General features: G+C 35.3%; 2 protein-coding genes across 2 annotated transcripts; both read right to left on the bottom strand.

Annotated features, from left to right (window-relative positions):
• Positions 1-4,484: 4,484 nt before the first annotated feature.
• LOC113383716 (circumsporozoite protein-like) lies at positions 4,485-5,651 on the bottom strand. The gene is made up of 3 exons (XM_026621965.1): positions 5,584-5,651; positions 5,224-5,303; positions 4,485-4,924 (listed from the first exon to the last, which is right to left on the bottom strand). Exons 1-3 carry the CDS (start codon positions 5,649-5,651, stop codon positions 4,485-4,487), a joined length of 588 nt encoding a protein of 195 aa, XP_026477750.1.
• Positions 5,652-16,515: 10,864 nt separating this feature from the next.
• On the bottom strand, positions 16,516-22,890 carry LOC113383715 (circumsporozoite protein-like). Its single transcript, XM_026621964.1, has 5 exons — positions 22,693-22,890; positions 22,193-22,644; positions 18,511-18,838; positions 17,101-17,269; positions 16,516-16,766 (listed from the first exon to the last, which is right to left on the bottom strand). The coding sequence occupies exons 1-5, from the start codon at positions 22,888-22,890 to the stop codon at positions 16,516-16,518; spliced, it is 1,398 nt and encodes a 465-aa protein (XP_026477749.1).
• Positions 22,891-24,329: the final 1,439 nt, after the last annotated feature.

Here is a 24,329-nt window from a genome sequence, read left to right as displayed (position 1 = left end):
TCTCGGACCGAGACCGAGACCAAGACCAAGACCGAGACCGAGGAGACCGAGGAGACCGAGGAGACCGAGGAGACCAAGACCGAGGAGACCGAGACCGAGGAAACCGAGACCGAGGAGACCGAGACCGAGACCAAGACCGAGACCAAGACCGAGATCAAGAGCGAGACCAAGACCAAGACCGAGACCGAGGAGACCGAGACCGAAGAGACCGAGACCGAGACCAAGACCGAGACCAAGACCGAGACCGAGGAGACCGAGACCGAGACCGAGACCGAGACCGAGACCAAGACCTAGACCGAGACCAAGACCAAGACCGAGACCAAGACCGAGACCGAGGAGACCGAGACCGAAGAGACCGAGACCGAGACCAAAACCGAGACCAAGACCGAGACCAAGACCAAGGCCAAGACCAAGACCGAGGAGACCGAGACCGAAGAGACCGAGACCAAGACCGAGACCGAGAGCAAGAACGAGACCGAGGAGACCGAGACCGAGAAGACCGAGAAGACCGAGACCGAGACCGAGACCGAGACCAAGACCAAGACCAAGACCAAGACCAAGACCGAGACCAAGACCGAGACCGAGGAGACCAAGACCGAGACCGAGGAGACCGAGACCGAGACCAAGACCGAGACCAAGACAAAAGTAATTGCTAACGCAAATCAAATATAAAAGCAGACGCAAATGCGAATATGAATGCAAATGCAAGTGCAAAAGCAAATGCAAATGCAAATGCAAATGTGTATGACATGCAAATGCAAACACGAATGCGAAGACAAATGTTAATGTAAACGCAAACGCCAAGGCAAAAGTAAATGCAAACGTAGATGCAGATGTAAACGCAAACTGCAATGCAATTGCGGGTGTAAATGCAAACACAAATGCAAATGTAAGTGCAAAAGCATTTCTAAATTTAAATGCAAACGTAAATGCAAATGTAGACTCAGTTTCAAACATAGTGGAAAGGCAAATGTTAATTTAAATGCAATCTCAAACGCGAATGCAAATATATATGGAAATACATACGCAATTGCAAATGCAAGCGCATGTGCAACAGCTGACGTAATCACAAACGCGGACGTAAATGTTCCTGCAAACGCTGATGCAAATGAAGATGAAAACGACAATGCAATGTAAATGCAGACACAAACGCGGATGCGAGTGCAATCGCAAATGCAAATGTGAACGCAAATGCAAATGTGGATGGAAACGCAGTTGCAAACAGAATGCAAATGCCAATGCAAGTTCATAAGCAAACGCGAATGCCAATGCGATTGTGAATACAAAGGCAAACATAGATAAAGATCAGATCCAAACTAAAATTTGAATGCCGGAACAAATGCGAATATAAATGCTAGCACAATGCAAATGAAAATGCAAAAAAGAATGCAAATGGAAATCAAACGTAATTACAACTGCAAATGCCAATGTAAACGCGATCGCAAATGCAAATGCAAATGGGAATAAAAATGCAAACGCAAATTAAAATAAAAATGCAAACGTCTGCTTGATGAAAATGCAGATGCAAACACAAATGCAAAATGCAAATGTTAATGTAAATGCAAACGCAAATGCAAAAATAATTGCAAACGTGGAAGCAAGTGCAGATGTAAATGCATATATAAATGCGAAAGCAAATGCAAATGTAAATGCAAACACAAAGCAAATGTAAATGCAAATATACACGCAAATGTAAATCAAACGTGAAGGCAATTGCAAATGCCAATGCAAATACAAATGCAAACGCCCATGCTACAGCCAACGTAATTGCAAACTCAAATGTAAATGTGCTTGCGAGCGCGATTGCAAATGTGAATGCGGATATAAACGCAAATATGAATGCAAAAGCAAATGCCAAAGCAAATGCAAATGTAAATGCAAACACAAAGCAAATGTAAATGCAAATAAACACGCAAAAGTAAATCAAACCTGATAGCAATTGCAAATGCCAATGCAAATACAAATGCAAACGCCCATGCTACAGCCAACGTAATTGCAAACTCAAATGTAAATGTGCTTGCGAGCGCGATTGCAAATGTGAATGCGGATATAAACGCAAATATAAATGCAAATGTGAGTGTATATAAAAATAAAAACGCAAATGCATCTGCAAATTTAAACGCGAGGACAAACGCTGAAGTAAATGTAAATGCAAAAGCAAAATGCAAATACAGATACAAGTGCAACTGCAAATGTAAGTGCCAGCGCAAACGCATATGCAAACGCAAACGCGAATGCTAATATAAATGCAAAAGCAAATGTATATGTAAACACAAACGCAAAACCTAAAGGCAAATACAAGAGTAAATGCGAACGCAAGCGCAATTCTAAAAGCAACTCAAACGTAAACGCAAAACGCATATTCAACTGCAAATGTACATGTAAACGCGTAAGCAAATGTAAATGCAACTGCAAATGAAATCAAAACGCAAAACGCAAATGTAAATTCAAACGCGAATGCAAAGAAAAATGCAAAAACAAAAGCGATCATGTAAAAAACGCGAATGGAAATGCTAATGTAAATAAAATCGCAAATGCAAACACAAATGTCAATGCACATGCGAACGCAAACCTGAATGCAAACGTTAATGTAAATGTGAATACGAACGCGAATGCAGGTGCAAATACAAATGTAGATGCAAATGTAGAATCAAAAGTGACTGCAAATGTAAATGCAAATGCAAACGCAAACGCAAATGCTAATATAATTTCAAATGTTATAAATTTATCTTAAATGCAGATGCAAATGCCAATGTAAATTCAAGAGCAAATGCGAAAGTAATTGCTAATGCAAAGCAAACACAAAAGCACATGCAAATGCGAACATTAATGCATATTAAATAATGCAAGCGCATAAGCAAACGCAAATGCAAATGCAAATGTAGGTAAAATAGCAAATGCGATTTTAAATGCGATCGCAAATGTAAATATAAATACAAGGGCGAATGCAAAATTAACTGCAAACGCAAATGCTAATATAAATGCAAAACCAAATACAAATGCAAATGCAAATGTAAATGCAAACGCTAATGGATGCAAATGCAGATGTAAGTGCAACTGCAAATGTAAACGCAAACATAAATGCAAAACTAAAAGGCAAATACAAATGTACATACGAACGCAAGCGCAATTCTAAACGCAAACACAAACGTAAACGCAAAATGTAAATTCAACTGAAGATGCAAATGCAAATATAAATGCAAACGCAGAACGCAAATGCAAATTCAAACGCGAACGCGAAGATAAATGCAATTGTTAATGAAAACGCAAATGCAAATGCAAATGTAAATAAAATCGCAAATGAAAATACAAATGCAAACACAAATGTTAATGTACATGCAAACGCAAACGTTAATGTAAATGAAAATACGAACGCAAATGCATACGCAAATGTTAAAGCACACTTTTGTTCAAAATTCAGGTTCGATCAAAATTGACGTTCGTACAAAATTTACGTGCATATATGTATGCAAACGCAAGTGCGTAGGCAAATACAAATAAATATGTAAGTGAGAAAGCAAATGCGAATGTAACTACGAGCTCCAATGCAGATGCAAATGTAGACGCAAACTTGACTGCAAAAGTAAATGCATATGCGATTTTATTCATATTTACATTTTTCATTTGCATTTGCATTCGCTTTTTCATGCTTTTCATGCTTAACTGCTTTTGTTTTTGCATTTACCTTTGCATTCGCGTTTGAATTTGCACTGGCGTATTGCGTTTTGCATTTATTTGCATTCGCATTTACATTTGCTTAGGCTTTACATTTACATTTGCAGTTGCATTTGCACTTGGATTTGCGTTATGCATTTACATTTGCATACATTTCCATATTTGCATTTACATTTGCGTTTGCATTCACATTTACACCCGCGTTTGCATTGGCGTTTGCATTTGCATTTACATTGGCGTTTGCATTTGCATTTGCCTTTGTGTTTGTGTTTACATTTGCGCTTGCTCTTACATTTACTTTCGCGTTTGCGGCTACTTTTGCATATGCGTTTGCATTTACATTAACATTTGCCTTTGCATTTGTGTTTGCATCTGCATTTTCATTTATATTTACCTTTGTATGTGCATTTGCGTTTGCATTTGCATTTGCGATTGCATTTATATTCGCATCCGCGTTTGCGATCTATGCCTTTACTTTTGCACTTATATTTGCATTTGGGTCTGCATTTATAATCGCATTTGCATTTGCAATTAATTTTGCATTTGCCCTTGCATTTACATTTGCACTTGCTATCGCCTTTAAAATACATTTGGAATTAGGTTTGCATTCGCGTTTGCGTTTGCATTTGAATTAACATTCGCTTTTGCATTCTGTTTGCAACTGCGTTTTTATTCGCATTCACATTTGCATTTGCGTTTGCAAGCGCAACCGCGTTTGCGTTCCATTTACATTGCATTGGCGTTTTCATCTTAATTTGCATCCGCGTTTGCAGGCACATTTACATCTGTGTTTATAATTACGTTAGATGTTACGTGTTTGCACTTGCATCTGCATTTTTGTTTGCATTTCCACCCGCATTTGCACTGCAGTTTGCGTTTACATCTGCATCTGCATGTGCATTTTCATTTGCTCTTGCGTTTGTATTTACATCGACATTTGCCTTTGCATTCGTGTTTGCATTTGTATTTTTATCTACATTTGCATATGCATTTGCATCTTCTCTTATGTTCGCATTTGCATTAACGATTACTTTTGCATCCGCTCTTGAATTTACATCAGCATTTGCGTCTGCATTTGCATTTGCATACGCATTTGCATTTGCAATTGCATTTACATTCGCATCCGCGTTTGCAATCACGTATGCTTTTGCGTTTGTAGTTACGTTAGTTGTGGCCTTTGTTTTTGCACTTGCATTAGCACTTACATTTGCATTTGCATCTGCATTAATATTTGCATTTGGATTGGCAACTGATTTTGCAATTATAATACATTTGCATTTGCATTTACTTTTCATTTGCGTTTACACCTGCATCCGCGTTTGCGTACGTATTTACATTAACATTTGCATTGCATTTGCATAGAATTTGCGATTTCATCTACATTTGCATACGCGCTTGAGGGCACATTTACATCTGTGTTTATAATTAAGCCAGCTGTTGCATATACGCTTGCATTTGCGTTTGCAATTGTAATAGCATTCGCGTCTGTGTTTGCATGTAAATTGAAATGAGTTTACATATGCTTTTATATCTAGAAGTCGGTCTTACCTGCAGGTGCATTTGTGTTTGCATCCGCATTTGCATTGCAGTTTGCGTTTACATCTACATCTACCTTTGCATCTACATGGCTTGCGTTTATATCAATTCATATTGCGCATTTGCATCGCATTTGCGTTTGCAATTAATACTGCTTTCGCCGTTGCATTTACATTCCAATATGCGATTGCATTTAAAATACATTTGCATTTAGATTTGCATTGGCGTTTGCGTTTGTATTTAAATTGATGTTTGCCTTTGCATTCTGTTTGCAACTTCATTAGCGTTTGCCTTTGCATTTACATTTGCATTTGCGCTTGGACTCGCATCTGCGCTGGCATTTGCATTGCATTAGTTTGCGTTTGCATTTACTTTGCATTTGCTTTTTCATCTACATTTGCATTCGCGTTTGCAGGCTCATTTACATCTGTGTTTGTCATTACTTCAGCTGTTGCATATGCGTTTGCATTTGCATTATATTTGCATTTGTATGTTTATTTGCATCTACATTCGCAATTGCATTTGCGTTTACATTTAAATTAACATATGCTTTGCAATCCGTTTACAAATGAGTTTAGATATACATATGCATTTATGCTTAGAAATGCGCTTGCACATACATTTGCCTTTGCGTTTGCTTTCACAACCGCATTTACATTTCAGTTTGCATTTACATCTGCATCTACATTTGCATTCACATTTGCCCTTGCATTCGTGTCTGCATTTGCATCCTCATTTGCATTTGCGTTTGCGTTCACCTTCTCATTTACAATTGCATTTACATTCGCGTCCGCATTTGCAATCACAATTGCCTTTGCTTTTGTAGTTACTTTAGCATTTGCATTTGCATTCATGTTTGCATTGCATTTACGTTTGCATTTGCGTTAGCTATTACTTTTGCCACATCTTCAGAATTTACATCAGCATTTGCATTTAAAATACATTTTAGTTTTTACATTTGCATTTGCGTTTACTTTCACATTTGCATCCGCATTTGCGAGCAGATTTACATTTCCGTTTGTAATTACGTTAGCTGTTGCACAGGCCTATGCGTTTGCATTCACATCGGCATTTTCATCTGCAATCACATTCGATTTGCATTTGCTCAGACTTACAGTTGCATTTGCTTTAGCATTTACATTTGCATTTTGCATTTGCGTTTGCATTTACATTTGCATTTGCGCTGCTATTTAAATTTATGCTTGCATTCGCGTTTGCGTCTACATTTGGATTTGCGCTTGCGTTTGCTATTAAATTTGCATCCGCTTTTACATTTGTATTTGCACTTGCATTTGCATTTACTTTTGCATTTGTTATTGCATTCGCATTTACATTTGCATTTGCATTTGTATCCGCATTAGCATTTGCATTTACATTTGCAATCACGTTTGCATCTACATTTGCATTTCGCGTTTGAGATAAAGTTTACATATTCGCGTTTGCGATAGCATTTAATTTAACATTCGGCTTTTCTTTCTGTTTGCAACTGCCTTTTCATCTGCACTTGCTTTTGCACTCGCACCTGCCTTTGCTTTCGCATTTGCGTTTTTATCGACATTCGCATCCGCGTTTGCATGTACATTTACATCTGTGTTTGTAATTACGTCAGCTGTTGCGTATGCAAATGCATTTGCAATATCGTTTGCGTTTGCATTTGAATTAACATTCGCCTTTGGACTCTGTTTGCTACTGAGTTTACATACGCATTTTCGTTTGCATTGTGTTTGCATTTACATTTGCATTTGCTTTGGAATTTGCGCTTGCATCTACATTTGTACTTACATTTGTGCTTGCTTTTACATTTGCGTCAGCGTTCGCAATTACTTTTGCATTTACATTAACATTTACTTTGCATTTGTGTTTGCATCGGCATTCTCATCCACATTTGCTATTTGAATATGCATTTGCATTTGCGATTGCATTTACATTGGCATTTGATTTGAATTCATATTTGATTTGCATTTGTATGATAAATGCAATCGCATTTGCAAACGCATACGCAAATGCAAACATAAATGCAAGTGCAAGTACAAAAGCAAACGCATTTGCCAAAGCCAACGTAACTACAAAAGGCAAATGTTAATGTAAACGCAAAAGTAATTGCAAACGCGGAAACAAATGTAAAAACAAGCGCAAATGTAAATGCACACGAACGCCAAACCAAATGCGAATATAAATGCAACGCGAATGCAAATATAAGTGAAAGGGAGAATGCAATTGTAAACCCAAACGCAAAGGCAAATGTACATGCAAACGCAAGTGCAGATGTAAAAGCAAACGTGAATGCAAATATAAAAGCAAAAACAACTGCAATGTTGATGCAAACGCAAATGCAAATACAAATGCAAACACAAGTGTCAATGTACATGCGGACGCAAATACAAATGTAAATATAGAAACGCACGCAATTACAAATGTAAATGCAAAGTTTCGTTCAAAATTCACGTTCGATCAAAATTTATGTTTGTTCAAATTTTACGTGCAAAATTTGGTTCAAAATTTACGTTTTATCAAAATTTACGTTAGTTCAGAATAAAAAATTTACGTCGAATTATAAATGCAACGCAAGTGCAAAGACAAATAAGAATAAATATGTAAGTGAGAACGCAAAACCAAGTGTAAATACGAACGCAAACGCAAATGTAATAAACTAACGTAATTACACACGCGAATGTAAATGTAAACGCAAATACAGATGTAGATGAAAACGCAAATGCAAATGTAGATAAAAACGCAAATGCAAACACAATGCAAAAGCGAATGTTGATGTAAATACGGAGGCATACGCAAATGTAAAAGTGAATGTAGACCAGAATATAAATGCAAACGCAAATAAATATGTAAATACAAACGTAAATGCAAATGTAAATGTTGATGTAAATGTGAACGCAAACGCAGATGTGAATGCAAACGCAAACGCAAATATAAATGCAAATGCAATCGTAGATAAAAACGCAATTGCAAACAGTATGCAAAGGCAAATGTAAATTTAAATTCAAGGGCAAACGCGAATGCAAATGTATTTTAAATGCAATCGCAAATGCAAATCTAAAGGCAAGGACAAATGCAAAAGCGATTGCAAACGCGAATGCTGATATAAAAGCAAATGCAAACGCACCTGACGTGATTGCAAAATACAAATGCCAATGCAAAAGCAAATGCAAATGCAACTGTGGATGAAAATGCAAAAGCAAGCACAAATGTAAATGCAAATGCAAATGCAGATTTAAATGCGAACGCAAATGCTTATGTAAACGCAAGCGCAAATGCAAAATGTGATTGCAATCAAAAATGCAAATGACATTGCGAAAGCAAACGCAAATGCAAGTACAAGTGCTAACGCAAATTTTATTGTAATGTACGGAACTGCAAAAGTAATATGGCTGAAAACGCGTGTGCGAATTTCAGTGCAATTCAAACATGACTCCAAATGTAAAAGCAAACGCATTTATAGCTAACGTTATAACAATCGCAAATGAAAATGTCGTTTCAAGCGGAAATACAAATGCAAATGCAAATGCTAATTTAATTGCAAACGTGAATGCAAACGCAAATGTAGATGCAAATGTAAATGAAAAGGCAAATGCAAATAAAAATGCAAGCGCAAATCTTAAAGTAAATGCAATCGTAAATGCAAATGTAGGCAAATATAAGCGCAAATGTAAATGCAAACGCAAGTGCTATAGTAAACACGGATCAAATGTGATTGCAATCGCAAATGCCAATGCAAATGCAAATGCAAATGCAATAGCAAACGCAAATGCAAAAGCATAAGCAAATGTAAATGCAACCGGAAAAGCAGATGAAAATGCACACGCAAATGCAAATAAAAATTCAAACGCAAGTGCAAATGTAAACGCAAACGCAATTGCAAATACTAATGCATTTGCAACTGTTATTGTCAATACAAACGCAAGTGCAAATGTGGGTGTAAGAGCAATTGTTAAGTAACTGCAAATGAAAAGCTGACGTAATAACCTGCAATGCACATATGATTGCAAACGTAAATTCAAACGAAAGTGCATATGTAAAGGCAAACGCAAATGCAAACATAAATACATTAGCAAATGCAAATGTAAATGCATGCGCAAATGCAAATGCAAATGCAAATGTAAATGAGAACGCAAATGCAAAAATAAATGCAAAAGCAAGTGTTGTTTTATTTGCAGACTGCAAATGTAAATGCAAATGCTGATGAAAATGCAAATGCCTTTGCAAATGCATGTGTAAATACGAATGCAATCACAAACGCGAATACAAATGGAATTGCAAATGTAAATGCAAGCGTAAATGTAAATGCAAATGTGGGTGTAGGAGCAAATAACAAGTGCAATGCACACATGATTGCAAACGTAAATTCAAACGAAAGGGCATATGTAAAGGCAAACGCAAATGCAAACATAAGTACAATATTAAATGCAAATGAAAATAAGAAAGCAAATGCAAATCAAATTTAGATGCAAACGTGACCGCAAATATAAATTCAAATCCAAATACAAATATAAATGCAAATGTAATTACGAATGCGAACGCAAACGCGAATGCAAATGTAATTGCAAATGTAATAAATGTATTTCAAACACAAATACAAATGCTGACATAAATTCAAATACGAATGCAAAAGTAATTGCTTACGCAAATGCAAACATAAGCAGACGCAAATGCGAATATGAATGAAAATGCAAGTGCAAAAGCAAACGCATTTGCAACAGCTGACGTAGCTACAAACGCAGAGGCAATTGTGATTGCAAATCCGAATGCGAATGTACATGCAATTGCAAATGCGAATGTAAACATGAAAGCAAACGAAAACGCAAATGTAGATGAAAATGCAAATGCTAACACGAATGCAAAGGCAAATGTTAATTCAAAAGCAAACGCAAACGCTAATGCGAATGTAGATACGAACACATATGCCATTGCAAATGCAAATGCAAATGCAAATGCAAATGCAAATGCAAATGCAAATGGCACATGCAATAGCTGATGTAAATACACAGACGAGAAACGTGCCAGCAAAACGCGGATGCAAATGTGGATAAAAACGCAAATGTTAGTGTAAATGCATGTGCAAATGCAGATAAAAACACAGTTACAAACAGAATGCAAAGACAAATGTTGACTTAAATGCAAACGCAAACGCAAAGGCAAATGTATTTTAAATGCGATTGCAAATGCAAATTTAAATGTAAGGGCGAATGCAAAATTGATAGCAAACGCAAATGCAAACATGAATGCAAACGCATTCGCTAAAGTCGCCGGTAACTTTTATGCAAATGCGTATGTGATTGCAACCACTGATGCAAATATAAATGCAATTGCAAATGCGGGCATATGTAAACAATATGCAAATGTAAATGTAAATATGAATGCAAATGCAAATCAAACCTGATTTTTAATCGCAAATGCCAATGTAAATGCCAATGCAAGCGCCTATGCAAAAGCTAACATAATAACAAACGCAAACGTAAATTTGCTTGCAATCGCGATTGCAAATGTACATACAGAAGAGTGTGCGAATGTAAACGTAAATGAAATTGCAAATATTAAACACAAATGTAAATGCAAACACTAGTGCAAACGCATTCTAAATATAAATGCATAGGCAAATGCATACGTAAATGGCAAAAGCAAATGCAAATGCAAGCGCATGCCAGTAGCCAGCGTAATTACGAGCACAGATGTAAATGTATGTGCAAATACGGATCCAAATGTAGATAAAAACGCAAATGCAACTGTAATTGCAAATACAAATGCAGATGAAAACGCAGTTGCAAACAGATGGCCAGGCAAATGTCAATTTAGATGAAACGCAAAGGAGAAAGCAAAACTAACGGCACATGTAATTAAATGCAGAAGCAACTGCAAATATAAATGCAAATGCAAGTGCAAAAGCAAACGCAAATGCAAATGCAAATGCAAATGCAAATGCAAATATAGATAAAAATGCGGATGCAAACACAAATGCAATTGTTAAAAATGATAAAGTAAATGCAAATCCAAACGCAAAATTAATTGCAATTAAGTGGAAACGCTAATGCGAATGTAAATGCAAACGCAAATGCGAACGCAAATGCTGATATAAGTGCAACTGCAAAAGTAAGTAGTGTTAGAAGTATTGAGGCAGAGTATGGATACCGAGTACTGAAAAAAGAAACGTGGCAAAGCATCGACACCAAAAAAGAGTCGCGGCAAAAGCATCGATACTACTCAGTATCGAATAATGAGTACTTTTCACCAAAATTAAACACAAGTGCAAGAGGGATCTAAAATTCTCTACAGATCGAATTCCAATATTTTGATAAATTTTATAGCTTGTATTTGATGCTTTTAAATCAGGGTCATTTTCAATATTTTGAAAAGTTTAAAACGATAATTTTTTGATACTAATTTCAAATTCGATTTAAATCAAAAAGAAAAATATTAAATAATTAAATAATACTGTGGTTTTGTGACGAAAGTACACATTCAGGGATTTAGTATCGGTTAATTTATTTCATAAGGAAAAATACTAATTATTAAAAAATAAAATAGTTTTGTGACGAAAGTATTCATTTATTAGAGAATAGAATCGTTTTGGTGCGAAAGTATTCATTTATGGATTTAGTATCGGCTGATTTATTTCAAAAGAAAAAATACTCAACAATTAGAAAATAGTATCGTTTTGTAACGAAAGTATTCATTTATGAATTTAGTATCGGCTAATTTATTTCAGAAGGAAAAATACTCAATAATTAGAAAATAGTGTCGTTTTGTGACGAAAGTATTCACTTATGAATTTAGTATAGGCTAATTTATTTTAAAAGGAAAAATACAGAAAATGGTATCGTTTTGTGAGGAAAGTATTCATTTATGAATTTAGTAACGGCTGATTTATTTCAAAAGAAAAAACACTCAATAATTAAATAATAGTATTCATTTACGCCGGGGCAATTTCGCAGACAAAATTTTTCCATAAAATATACAAAACTTATCATCGTTGATAAACATATGTTCTCGGGAGTAACAAAAATTAATTTATGGACATACTGTAATTTTGAACTCTAATTCTTTTATTTGTTGTTAATCAGTGGCTTCGAACTGGGGTCATTCATATTCTTTAACAAAAACCGTATCGCACTCGACTTATTGCCTGTTTCGTTCGTTATCTATGAAGAGCGGAGAATGAGTGGTGTTCATAAAATGCGGTCGAACTTTTGGTGGGGTCAAAAAATATAGCTGATACTTTATGCGTAGAATCGGCGCAAAGTATCGATACCGCCAAAAGAATCGGCCCGAAGTATCGATTTCAAAAGTACACAGTATCGAAGTCAAAGTATGCATACTTACTCAGTATCGATACTATCGTTGTAACACTAAATGTAAGTGCCAGCGCAAGCGCAAATGTAAATAAAACAGAAAATGCGAATATAAATGCAAAAGCAAATGTATATGTAAATACAAGCACACATGCAAATGCTTATATAAACGAGATGACAAACGCAGGAGTAAATAGAATAGCAGACGCAAATGCAAACTCGAATACAAATGCAATGTTAATGGAAATGCAAAGGCAAAGGCGAATGTAGATGCAAACGCAGATGCAGATGTAAACGCAAACTGCAATGCAAATGCGGGTGTAAATGCAAACACAAGAACAGGTGTAGTTGCGAACGCATTTCTAAGTATAAATGCGAATGCAAATGCATATGTAATATCAGTTGCAAACAGAAATAAAGGCAAACGTTGATTTAAATGCAAACGCATACGTGAATGCAAATGTAGATGCAAATACAGATGCATTTGCAGATGCAAATGCAAATGCAAGCACATATGCAATAGCTGACGGATGCGAGTGCAAACGCAAATGCAGTTGTAAATGTAAATAACAGAATGCAACAGAAGGTAAATGTTAATTTAAATGCCAATGCAAAAGCGAATGCAAATGTAATGCATATGCATTTTAAATGCGATCGCAAATACAGATGTATATATAGATACAAACGTGACTGCAACGGCAAATGTAAACGCAAACGCATGTGCAAATATAAAATCAAACGCGAATGCAAATATAAATGGAGGAGCGATTGGAATTGTAAACCAAAACGCAAAGGCAAATGTAAATGCAAAAGCAAGTGCAAATGTAAAAGAAAACACGCATGCAAATATAAATGCAAAAACAACTGCAATTGTTAATGCAAACACGAATGCAAATACAAATGTAACGGCCTGCGCAAATGCAAATGTGAATGATATCACAAATACATGTGCGATAATAAGTGCTTACGCAACCGCGAATGCAATTTCAAATACAAACGCAAAAGCAAATGTAAGTACGAGCCGCAAGGGCAAATGCAAATGTAAATGTAGTAGCAAACACGTAGGCTGATGTAAATACAATCGCAAAAGCAAATGCAAATGCAACTGCACGTGATTGCAAACGCGAATGCGAATGTGAACACAACCGCAAAATCAAAACGCGAATACGAAAGCAAATGCAAAAGCAAATGCAAATGCAATTGTAGATGAAAATGCAAAAGCAAACACAAATGCAAAGACAAATGTATATTGCGTTTGCGTTTGCGTTCGGGTTTGCATATGCGGATGTAAATGTAAAGTCAAATGCAAATGTAAATACAAACGCGAGTGCAAACGTGAGAGCAAAACCAAGTGGAAATATAAGTGCAAACGCATATGCAAATGTAGACGCAATAGCGAATGCAAACGCGAATTTTAAGGCCAGCACAAATGCAAATGTAAATGATAATGCAAAACGCAAGTGTGAATATGATTACAAATGCAAACGGAAATGCTAATGCAAATGCGATTGCAAAAGCAATTGCAGATGTAAAGCCTAACGCAAACGCAAACGTGAGTGCAAAAACAAGTGCAAATGTAAATACAAACACAAATAAATATATAAATGCAAACGCAGGTGCGAACGCAAATGCAAATGTGAACGCAATAATACAAATACAAACGCAAATGAAAATGTAGACGCAAACTTGACTGCAAAAGCTAATGTAATTGCAAATGTAAATGCAAACGCAAATGCTACAACTAATGCATTCGCAACTGTTATTGTAAATGCGAACGCAAATGCAAATGTGGATGCAAGAGCAAATGCAAATGCAAACGTAAATAAAAACGCAAATGTTGATGTATTTGCAAACCCAAATGCAAACGTAAATGTAAATGTGAATACGAACGCAAATACAAATGCAAATGTAAATGCAAACTTTCGTTCGAAAGTTACGTGAATATATAAACGCAAACGCAAGCGCAAAGGCAAATGCAAATAAATATGTAAGTAAGAACGCAAAATGCCAATGTGAATACAAACGCAATTCTAAATGCATGTGTAAATGCGAAAACAAACGCAAAAGCAAATGCAAATGTAATTGCAAATGTAAATGCAAACGCAAATGCAAACGCAAATGTTATTTCAAATGCAATTGCAAATTCAAATGTAAATGCTAGAGCGAATGCGAAAGCAAACGCATTTGCAACAACTAACGTAACTATAAACACAAATGCAACTTTAATTGCATACGCGGATGCAAATGTAAATGCAATCGCAAATGAAAATGTAAATGCAAATGCAAATTTAGATGAAGATGCAAATGCAAACACAAATGCAATGGTAAATGTAAATGCGAACGCAAATGCAAATGCAAATGTAAACGTTAATGCAATCGCAAATGCAATTACAAATGCAAACGCAAATGTCATTGTAAATGCGAACGCAAATGTTATAGTGAACGCAAACACATATGCAAATGTAAATGCAAAAGCAAATGCAAAAGTAAATGTAAACGAAAATGCAAATGCAAATGCATACGTAAATGCAAAAATGTAAATAGGCAGATGTAAATGCAAACGCTAAAGCAGATGTAAATGCATACGCAAATGCAAATAAAAATGCAAACGCAAGTGCAAATGTAAATGCCAAAGCAAATGCAAAAGTAAATGCAAATGCAAATGCAAATGCAAACGCAAATGCAAATTTAATTTAAAACGCAAATGCAAATGCAAATGTAAGGGCCAACGCAAATGCAGATGCAAATGATAATACAATCGAATATGCAGATATAAACGCAAGCGCAATCTCAAACGCAAATGCAAATACAAACACATATGTAAATGTGAATACAAACGCAAAAGCAAACTTGGGTGCAGTAGCAAGTGCAAATGTAGATGAAAACGCAAATGCAAACACAAATGAAAGGCAAATATTAATGTAAATGCGAATGCAATTGCAAATGTGCAAAAAGAAAATGCGAACGTAAAAGCGAGCGCAAGTGCATATGTAAAAGTAAAAGCGAATGCAAATGTAAATGGAAACGCGAATGCAAATGCAAATGTAAATGTTAAATGCAATAGCACATGCAAATACAAATGCAAACGCAAATTTAGTAATTCAGCGTTAGTAACTTAGCAGTTGCATATGCATTTGCATATGCGTTTACATTTGCATTTGCGGTTGCATTTATGTTTGAATTTGCTTTAGCGTTTATATTTGCATCTACACTAGCATCTGCATACGCATTTCATTTGCATTTGCGTTTGCTTTTACATTTGTATCTATATTTGCGCTTGCTTTTACAATTGCATTCTCGTTTGCGATTACATTTTCCCATGAGTTTACAATTACACCACCATTTGCATTTGCGTGTGCACTTACATTGCACTTGCGTTTACATTCGCATTTACATTAACATTTGACGTTGCATTTGTGTTTGCATTTGCATCTTCATCTACATTTGCATTTGCATTCGCGTTTGCATTTACATTTTTATCTGCGATTGCATTTACATTTGCTTCCGCGTTTGCAATTAAAATTGCATTTGTGTTTGTGGTTACGTTAGTTGTTGCAAATGCGTTTGCTTTCGCATTTGCATTTGCATTTATATTTGCATTTGCTTTTGCAATTACTTTAGCATTTGCCACTGCATTTACATTTGATTTTGCGATTGCATTTAAAATATCAATAAAGCATTTGCGTTTGCGGTTGCATTTACATTTGCAATTGCATTCGCAATTGAGTTTGCGTTTGCATTTGCATTTACATATGCCTTTGCATTTGCATTTACATTTGCAGCCAAGTTTGTATCAACATTTGCATTTGCAATTGCGTTTGTATTTACATTTGCATTTACATTTATATTTGCATATGCGTTGGCACCTACATTTGCGCTTGCGCTTGCGTTTTTTAATTACATTTGCAATTGCGTTCGCACATACGTATTTATTCGCATTGAAATCTGCATTTGCATTTGGCATTGAAATCTGGCGTTTGCATTTACATCAGCTTTTGCGTTTGCATTAACATTTGCACTCACGTTTGCGATCGCTCTCGCATTTGCGTTTGTGTTCCCATTTACTTCTGCGTTTGTCTCTGCATGTGCATTTGTATTGGCACTTGCGTTTGTTTTTACGTATATTTGTGTTTGCATTTGCGTTTTCATCTACATTTGCACTTGCTACTGCACCCAAGTTTGCTTTTGCGTTTGTATTCACATTTGCATTTGTGTTTGTATTTACATTTGCGTTTGAGATTGCGCTTGCACTTATATCTGCATATTCGATTGTATTATCATTTGTATTTGCATTTGATTTGGCCCTTACATTTGCATTTGCATTCGCGTTTTAAATTAAATTTGCATTTGCTTTTGCATTTACATTTGCATTTGCATTTGCATTTACTTTTGCATTTGCGTTGGCATTTACATTTGCATTTGCGTTTGCATTTTTATTTGCATTTGCATTTACATATGCCTTTGCATTTGCATTTACATTTGCAGCCAAGTTTGTATCTACATTTGCATTTGCAATTGCGTTTGTATTTACATTTGCATTTGCATTTATATTTGCATTCGCAAGCGCAAATGTATGTGCCAACGCACATACATTTGCGCTTGCGCTTGCGTTTTTTAATTACATTTGCAATTGCGTTCGCACTTACGTATTTATTCGCATTGAAATCTGTATTTGCATTTGGCTTAGCACCTTCGTCTGCCTTTATATAGGCACTGGCGTTTGCATTTACATCTGCTTTAGCGTTTGCTTTTACATCTGCCTATTTACACGCAAATGCAAATGGTGGTGTAATTTTAAACTTATGGGAAAACGTAATCGCAAACGAGAATGCAATTGTAAAAGCAAGCGCAAATATAAATACAAATGTAAAAGCAAACGCAAATGCAAATGAAATGCCTGTGCAAATGCTAGTGTAGATGCAAATATAAACACTAATGCAAATTCAAATATAAATGCAACCGCAAATGCAAATGTAAACGCATATGCAAATGCATATGCAACTGCTAAGTTACTAACGCTAAATTACTAAATTTGCATTTGTATTTGTATTTGCATGTGCTATTGCATTTAACATTTACATTTGCATTTGCATTCGCGTTTGCATTTACATTTGCATTCGCTTTTACTTTTACATATGCACTTGCGCCCGCTTCGCGCGTTACGCATTTTCTTTTTGCACATTTGCCATTGCATTCGCATTTACATTAATATTTGCCTTTGCATTTGCGTTTTCATCTACATTTGCACTTGTTACTGCAACCAAGTTTGCTTTTGCGTTTGTATTCACATTTGCATATGTGTTTGTATTTGCATTTGCGTTTGAGATTGCGCTTGCATTTATATCTGCATATTCGATTGTATTATCATTTGCATTTGCATTTGCGTTGGCCCTTACATTTGCATTTGCATTTGCGTTTTAAAATAAATTTGCGTTTGCGTTTGCATTTGCATTTGCATTTGCATTTGCATTTACTTTTGCATTTGCGTTGGCATTTACATTTGCATTTGCGTTTGCATTTTTATTTGCATTTGCGTATGCATTTACATCTGCTTTAGCGTTTGCATTTACATCTGCCTATTTACATTTTTGCATTTACGTATGCATTTGCATTTGCATTTGCTTTTGCATTCACATTTGCATATGTGTTTGCATTTACTATAACATTTGCGTTTGCATTTACAATGACATTTGCGTTTGCATTTGTAATTGCATTTGCGATTGTATTAACATTTACATTTGCATTTGCATTTGCGTTCGCATTTACATTTACCATTGCATTTGTGTTTGCATTTGCATCTTCATCTAAATTTGCATTTGCATTTACATTTTCATTCGCGATTGCATTTACATTTGCATTCGCGTTTGCAATTAAAGTTGCATTTGTGTTTATAGTTACGTTAGTTGTTGCAAATGCGTTTGCTTTCGCATTCGCTCTTGCATTTACATTTGAATTTGCGTTTATATATTCACGTAACTTTCGAACGAAAGTTTGCATTTACATTTGCATTTGTATTTGCGTTCGTAATCACATCTACATTTACGTTTGCATTTACAATTGCATTTGGGTTTGCAAATACATTAACATTTGCGTTTGCATTTGCGTTCTTATTTACGTTTGCATTTGCATTTGCTCTAGCATCCACATTTGCATTTGCGTTCGCCTCTACAATAACAGTTGCGAATGCATTAGTTGTAGCATTTGCGTTTGCATTTACATTTGCAATTACATTAGCTGTTGCATTCAAGTTTGCAGTCAAGTTTGCGTCTACATTTTCATTTGCGTTTGCATTTGTATTATTGCGTTTACATTTGCATTTGCGTTCGCACCTGCGTTTGCATTTATATATTCATTTGTGTTTGTATTTACATTTGCACTTGTTTTTGCACTCACGTTTGCGTTTGCGTTAGGCTTTACATCTGCAATTGCTTTTGCAATCGCATTTGCATTAGCATTTGCGTTTGCATTTGTAATCATATTCACACTTGCGTTTTGCATTATCATTTACATTTGCATTTGTGCTGGCCTTAAAATTCGCGTTTGCATTCGCTATTGCGTCTACATTTGCATATGCGTTTGCACTTATATTTCCACTTGGTTTTTGTGCTTGTATTTACATATACATTTGCTTTTGCATTTATATTCGCATTTTCTTTTTTATTTACATTTGCGCTTGCGCTGGCACTTACATTTAGTGTTACAACGATAGTATCGATACTGAGTAAGTATGCATACTTTGACTTCGATACTGTGTACTTTTGAAATCGATACTTCGGGCCGATTCTTTTGGCGGTATCGATACTTTGCGCCGATTCTACGCATAAAGTATCAGCTACATTTTTTGACCCCACCAAAAGTTCGACCGCATTTTATGAACACCACTCATTCTCCGCTCTTCATAGATAACGAACGAAACAGGCAATAAGTCGAGTGCGATACGGTTTTTGTTAAAGAATATGAATGACCCCAGTTCGAAGCCACTGATTAACAACAAATAAAAGAATTAGAGTTCAAAATTACTGTATGTCCATAAATTAATTTTTGTTACTCCCGAGAACATATGTTTATCAACGATAATAAGTTTTGTATATTTTATGGAAAAATTTTGTCTGCGAAATTGCCCCGGCGTAAATGAATACTATTATTTAATTATTGAGTGTTTTTTCTTTTGAAATAAATCAGCCGTTACTAAATTCATAAATGAATACTTTCCTCACAAAACGATACCATTTTCTGTATTTTTCCTTTTAAAATAAATTAGCCTATACTAAATTCGTAAGTGAATACTTTCGTCACAAAACGACACTATTTTCTAATTATTGAGTATTTTTCCTTCTGAAATAAATTAGCCGATACTAAATTCATAAATGAATACTTTCGTTACAAAACGATACTATTTTCTAATTGTTGAGTATTTTTTCTTTTGAAATAAATCAGCCGATACTAAATCCATAAATGAATACTTTCGCACCAAAACGATGCTATTCTCTAATAAATGAATACTTTCGTCACAAAACTATTTTATTTTTTAATAATTAGTATTTTTCCTTATGAAATAAATTAACCGATACTAAATCCCTGAATGTGTACTTTCGTTACAAAACCACAGTATTATTTAATTATTTAATATTTTTCTTTTTGATTTAAATCGAATTTGAAATTAGTATCAAAAAATTATTGTTTTAAACTTTTCAAAATATTGAAAATGACCCTGATTTAAAAGCATCAAATACAAGCTATAAAATTTATCAAAATATTGGAATTTGATCTGTAGAGAATTTTAGATCTCTCTTGCACTTGTGTTTAATTTTGGTGAAAAGTACTCATTATTCGATACTGAGTAGTATCGATGCTTTTGCCGCGATTCTTTTTTGGTATCGATGCTTTGCCACGTTTCTTTTTTCAGTACTCGGTATCCATACTCTGCCTCAATACTTCTAACACTACTTACTTTTGCAGTTGCACTTATATCAGCATTTGCGTTCGCATTTGCGTTTGCATTTACATTCGCATTAGCGTTTCCACATAATTGCAATTAATTTTGCGTTTGGATTTGCATTTACTTTATCATTTTTAACAATTGCATTTGTGTTTGCATCCGCATTTTTATCTATATTTGCATTTGCATTTGCATTTACGTTTGCTTTTGCACTTGCATTTGCATTTATATTTGCAGTTGCTTCTGCATTTAATTACATGTGCCGTTAGTTTTGCTTTCTCCTTTGCGTTTCATTTAAATTGACATTTGCCTGGCCATCTGTTTGCAACTGCGTTTTCATCTGCATTTGTATTTGCAATTACAGTTGCATTTGCGTTTTTATCTACATTTGGATCCGTATTTGCACATACATTTACATCTGTGCTCGTAATTACGCTGGCTATTGACATGCGCTTGCATTTGCATTTGCTTTTGCAATTTACATATGCATTTGCGTATGCATTTACATTTGTGTTTAATATTTGCAATTTCATTTACGTTTACATTCGCACACACTTCTGTATGTACATTTGCAATCGCGATTGCGAGCAAATTTACGTTTGCGTTTGTTATTATGTTAGCTTTTGCATAGGCGCTTGCATTGGCATTTGCATTTGCGATTAAAAATCAGGTTTGATTTGCATTTGCATTCATATTCACATTTACATTTGCATATTGTTTACATATGCCCGCATTTGCAATTGCATTTATATTTGCATCAGTGGTTGCAATCACATACGCATTTGCAGAAAAGTTACCGGCGTTTGCATTCATGTTTGCATTTGCGTTTGCTATCAATTTTGCATTCGCCCTTACATTTACATTTGCATTTGCAATCGCATTTAAAATACATTTGCCTTTGCGTTTGCGTTTGCATTTAAGTCAACATTTGTCCTTGCATTCTGTTTGTAACTGTGTTTTTATCTGCGCTTGCACATGCATTTACATTAACATTTGCGTTTTTATCCACATTTGCATCCGCGTTTTGCTGGCACGTTTTTCGTCTGTGTATTTACATCAGCTATTGCATGTGCCATTGCATTTGCATTTGCATTTGCATTTGCATTTGCATTTGCATTTGCATTTGCATTTGCAAATGCACATGTATTTGTATCTACATTCGCATTCGCGTTTGCGTTTGCTTTTGAATTAACATTTGCCTTTGCATTCGTGTTAGCATTTGCATTTTCATCTACATTTGCATTTTCGCTTGCTTTCATGTTTACATGCGCATTTGCAATTGCATGTACATTCGCATCCGGACTTGCAATCACAATTGCCTCTGCGTTTGTAGCTAAGTCAGCTTTTGCAAATGCGTTTGCTTTTGCACTTGCATTTTCATTCATATTCGCATTTGCGTCTGCTTATGTTTGCATTTGCGTAAGCAATTACTTTTGCATTCGTATTTGAATTTATGTCAGCATTTGTATTTGTGTTTGAAATACATTTATTACATTTGCAATTACATTTGCAATCGCGTTTGCGTTCGCATTCGTAATTACATTTGCATTTATATTTGTATTTGGATTTGAATTTATATTTGCGGTCACGTTTGCATCTAAATTTGATTTGCATTTGCTTTCGTATTTTCATTTGCATTTAATATTGTACTTATGTTTGCATTTGCGTTTGCCTTTACATATGCCCTTTCGTTTGAATTTACGTTTGCAATCATGTGTGCATTGCACTTGTTATTTGCTCTTACACCCACATTTGCACTTGCGTTTGCATTGACAATAACAGTTGCAAATGCATTTGTATTTTCAGTGCAATTACTTTTGCATTCGCTCTCGTATTTACATTTGAATTTGCAATTGCATTTAAAATAACATTTGCGTTCGCCTTTGCATTTACGTTTGCATTTACATGTGCAGCCACCTTTATATCTGCATTTGCATTTGCGATTGCGTTTGTATTTACATTTGCATTTGCGTTCTTACTTACATTCTTATTTGCATACATATTTGAATTCGCGTCTGCATTTATATTTGCATTTGCGTTTGCATTTGCATTTGCGGTTGCATTCACATTTGCATTTATAATTGCTTCTACACTGTCAGACTTTACATAAACATTTGCACTTGCGTTTGCATTCACATTTGTATTGACATTTGCGCTTGCTTTTACATTTGCATCCGTGTTTGTGATTACATTTGCCTATAAGTTTGCAATTACATAAGCATCTGCATTTGCGTTTGCATTTACATTAACATTTGCCATTGCATTTTTGTTTGCATTTGCATCCTCATCCACACTTGCTTTTGCATTCGCGTTTGCATTTGCATTTTCATTTGCGATTGCATTTACATTTGCATTCGCGTTTGCAATGAAAGTTGCATTTGTGTTTGTAGTTACGTTAGTTGTTGCGAATGCTTTTGTTTTCGCATTTGCATTTGCATTCATATTTGCTTTTGCGATTGCAATAATGTTTCCATTCGCTCACGCATTTACATTTGAATTTGCGATGGCATATAAAATAACATTCGCGTTTGCAATTGCATTTACATTTGCGCTTGCATTTACATTTGCAATTCCATTTGTATTTGCGTTTGTGATTGCATTCGTATTTACACATGCATTTGCAAAGGCATTTGCATTTTCATCAGCATTTGCATTTACATTTGCAGTCTGCAAATAAAACAAAACTTGCTTTTGCATTTATTTTTGCATTTGCGTTCTCATTTACATTTGCATTTGCATTTGCATTTGCGCATGCATTTACATTTGCATTTGCTAATGTATTTATGTTTGCATTTGCGTTTGCCTTTACATATGCACTTTCGTTTGAATTTACGTTTGCAATCATATGTGCATTGCAGGTTATTACGTCAGCTTTTCATTTGCAGTTACTTAAGCAATTGCTCTTACACCCACATATGCACTTGCGTTTGCATTGACAATAACAGTTGCAAATGCATTAGTATTTGCAATTGCGTTTGCGTTTACATTTGCACTTGCTTTTGAATTTTTATTTGCATTTGCGTGTGCATTTTCATCTGCTTTTCCGGTCACATTTGATCCGTGTTTACTATAGCACTTGCGTTTGCACTTACATTTGCGCTTATATTTGCGTACATTTGCATCTACGATTGCATTTACTTTAAGATTCGCGCTTGCATTTTTATTTGCATTTGCCTTTTCATTTACATTTGCATCTACATTTGCGTTTGCATTCACGTTTGCAATTAAATTAGCATTTGCATTTGCATTTGTATTTCCGCTTGAAACGACATTTTCATTTGCGATTGTTATAACGTTAGCTATAAATGCGTTTGCATTTACATTTGGAGTCATGTTTGAATTGCACTGAAATTCGCACACGCGTTTTCAGCCATATTACTTTTGCAGTTCCGTACATTACAATAAAATTTGCGTTAGCACTTGTACTTGCATTTGCGTTTGCTTTCGCAATGTCATTTGCATTTTTGATTGCAATCACATTTTGCATTTGCGCTTGCGTATACATAAGCATTTGCGTTCGCATTTAAATCTGCATTTGCATTTGCATTTACATTTGTGCTTGCCTTTGCATTTACATTAACATTTGTCTTTGCATTTGTGTTTGCTTTTGCATTTTCACCCACAGTTGCATTTGCATTTGCTTTTGCATTGGCATTTGTATTTTGCAATCACGTCAGGTGCGTTTGCATTTGCTCTTATATCAGCATTCGCGTTTGCAATCGCTTTTGCATTTGTCCTTGCCTTTAGATTTGCATTTGCGATTGCATTTAAAATACATTTGCATTCGCGTTTGCCCTTGAATTTAAATTTACATTTGCCTTTGCATACTGTTTGCAATTGCGTTTTTATCTACGATTGCATTTGCATTTATATTTGCGTTT

This window comes from Ctenocephalides felis, unplaced genomic scaffold (genome assembly GCF_003426905.1).
Source record: "Ctenocephalides felis isolate EL2017-DRISC unplaced genomic scaffold, ASM342690v1 CF-g0.4_SCAFFOLD_03570, whole genome shotgun sequence".
Classification (NCBI taxonomy): Eukaryota; Metazoa; Arthropoda; class Insecta; order Siphonaptera; family Pulicidae; genus Ctenocephalides; species Ctenocephalides felis.
The sequence above is the reverse complement of the archived record's forward strand: the minus strand, read 5'-3'. Positions and strand labels throughout refer to the sequence as shown.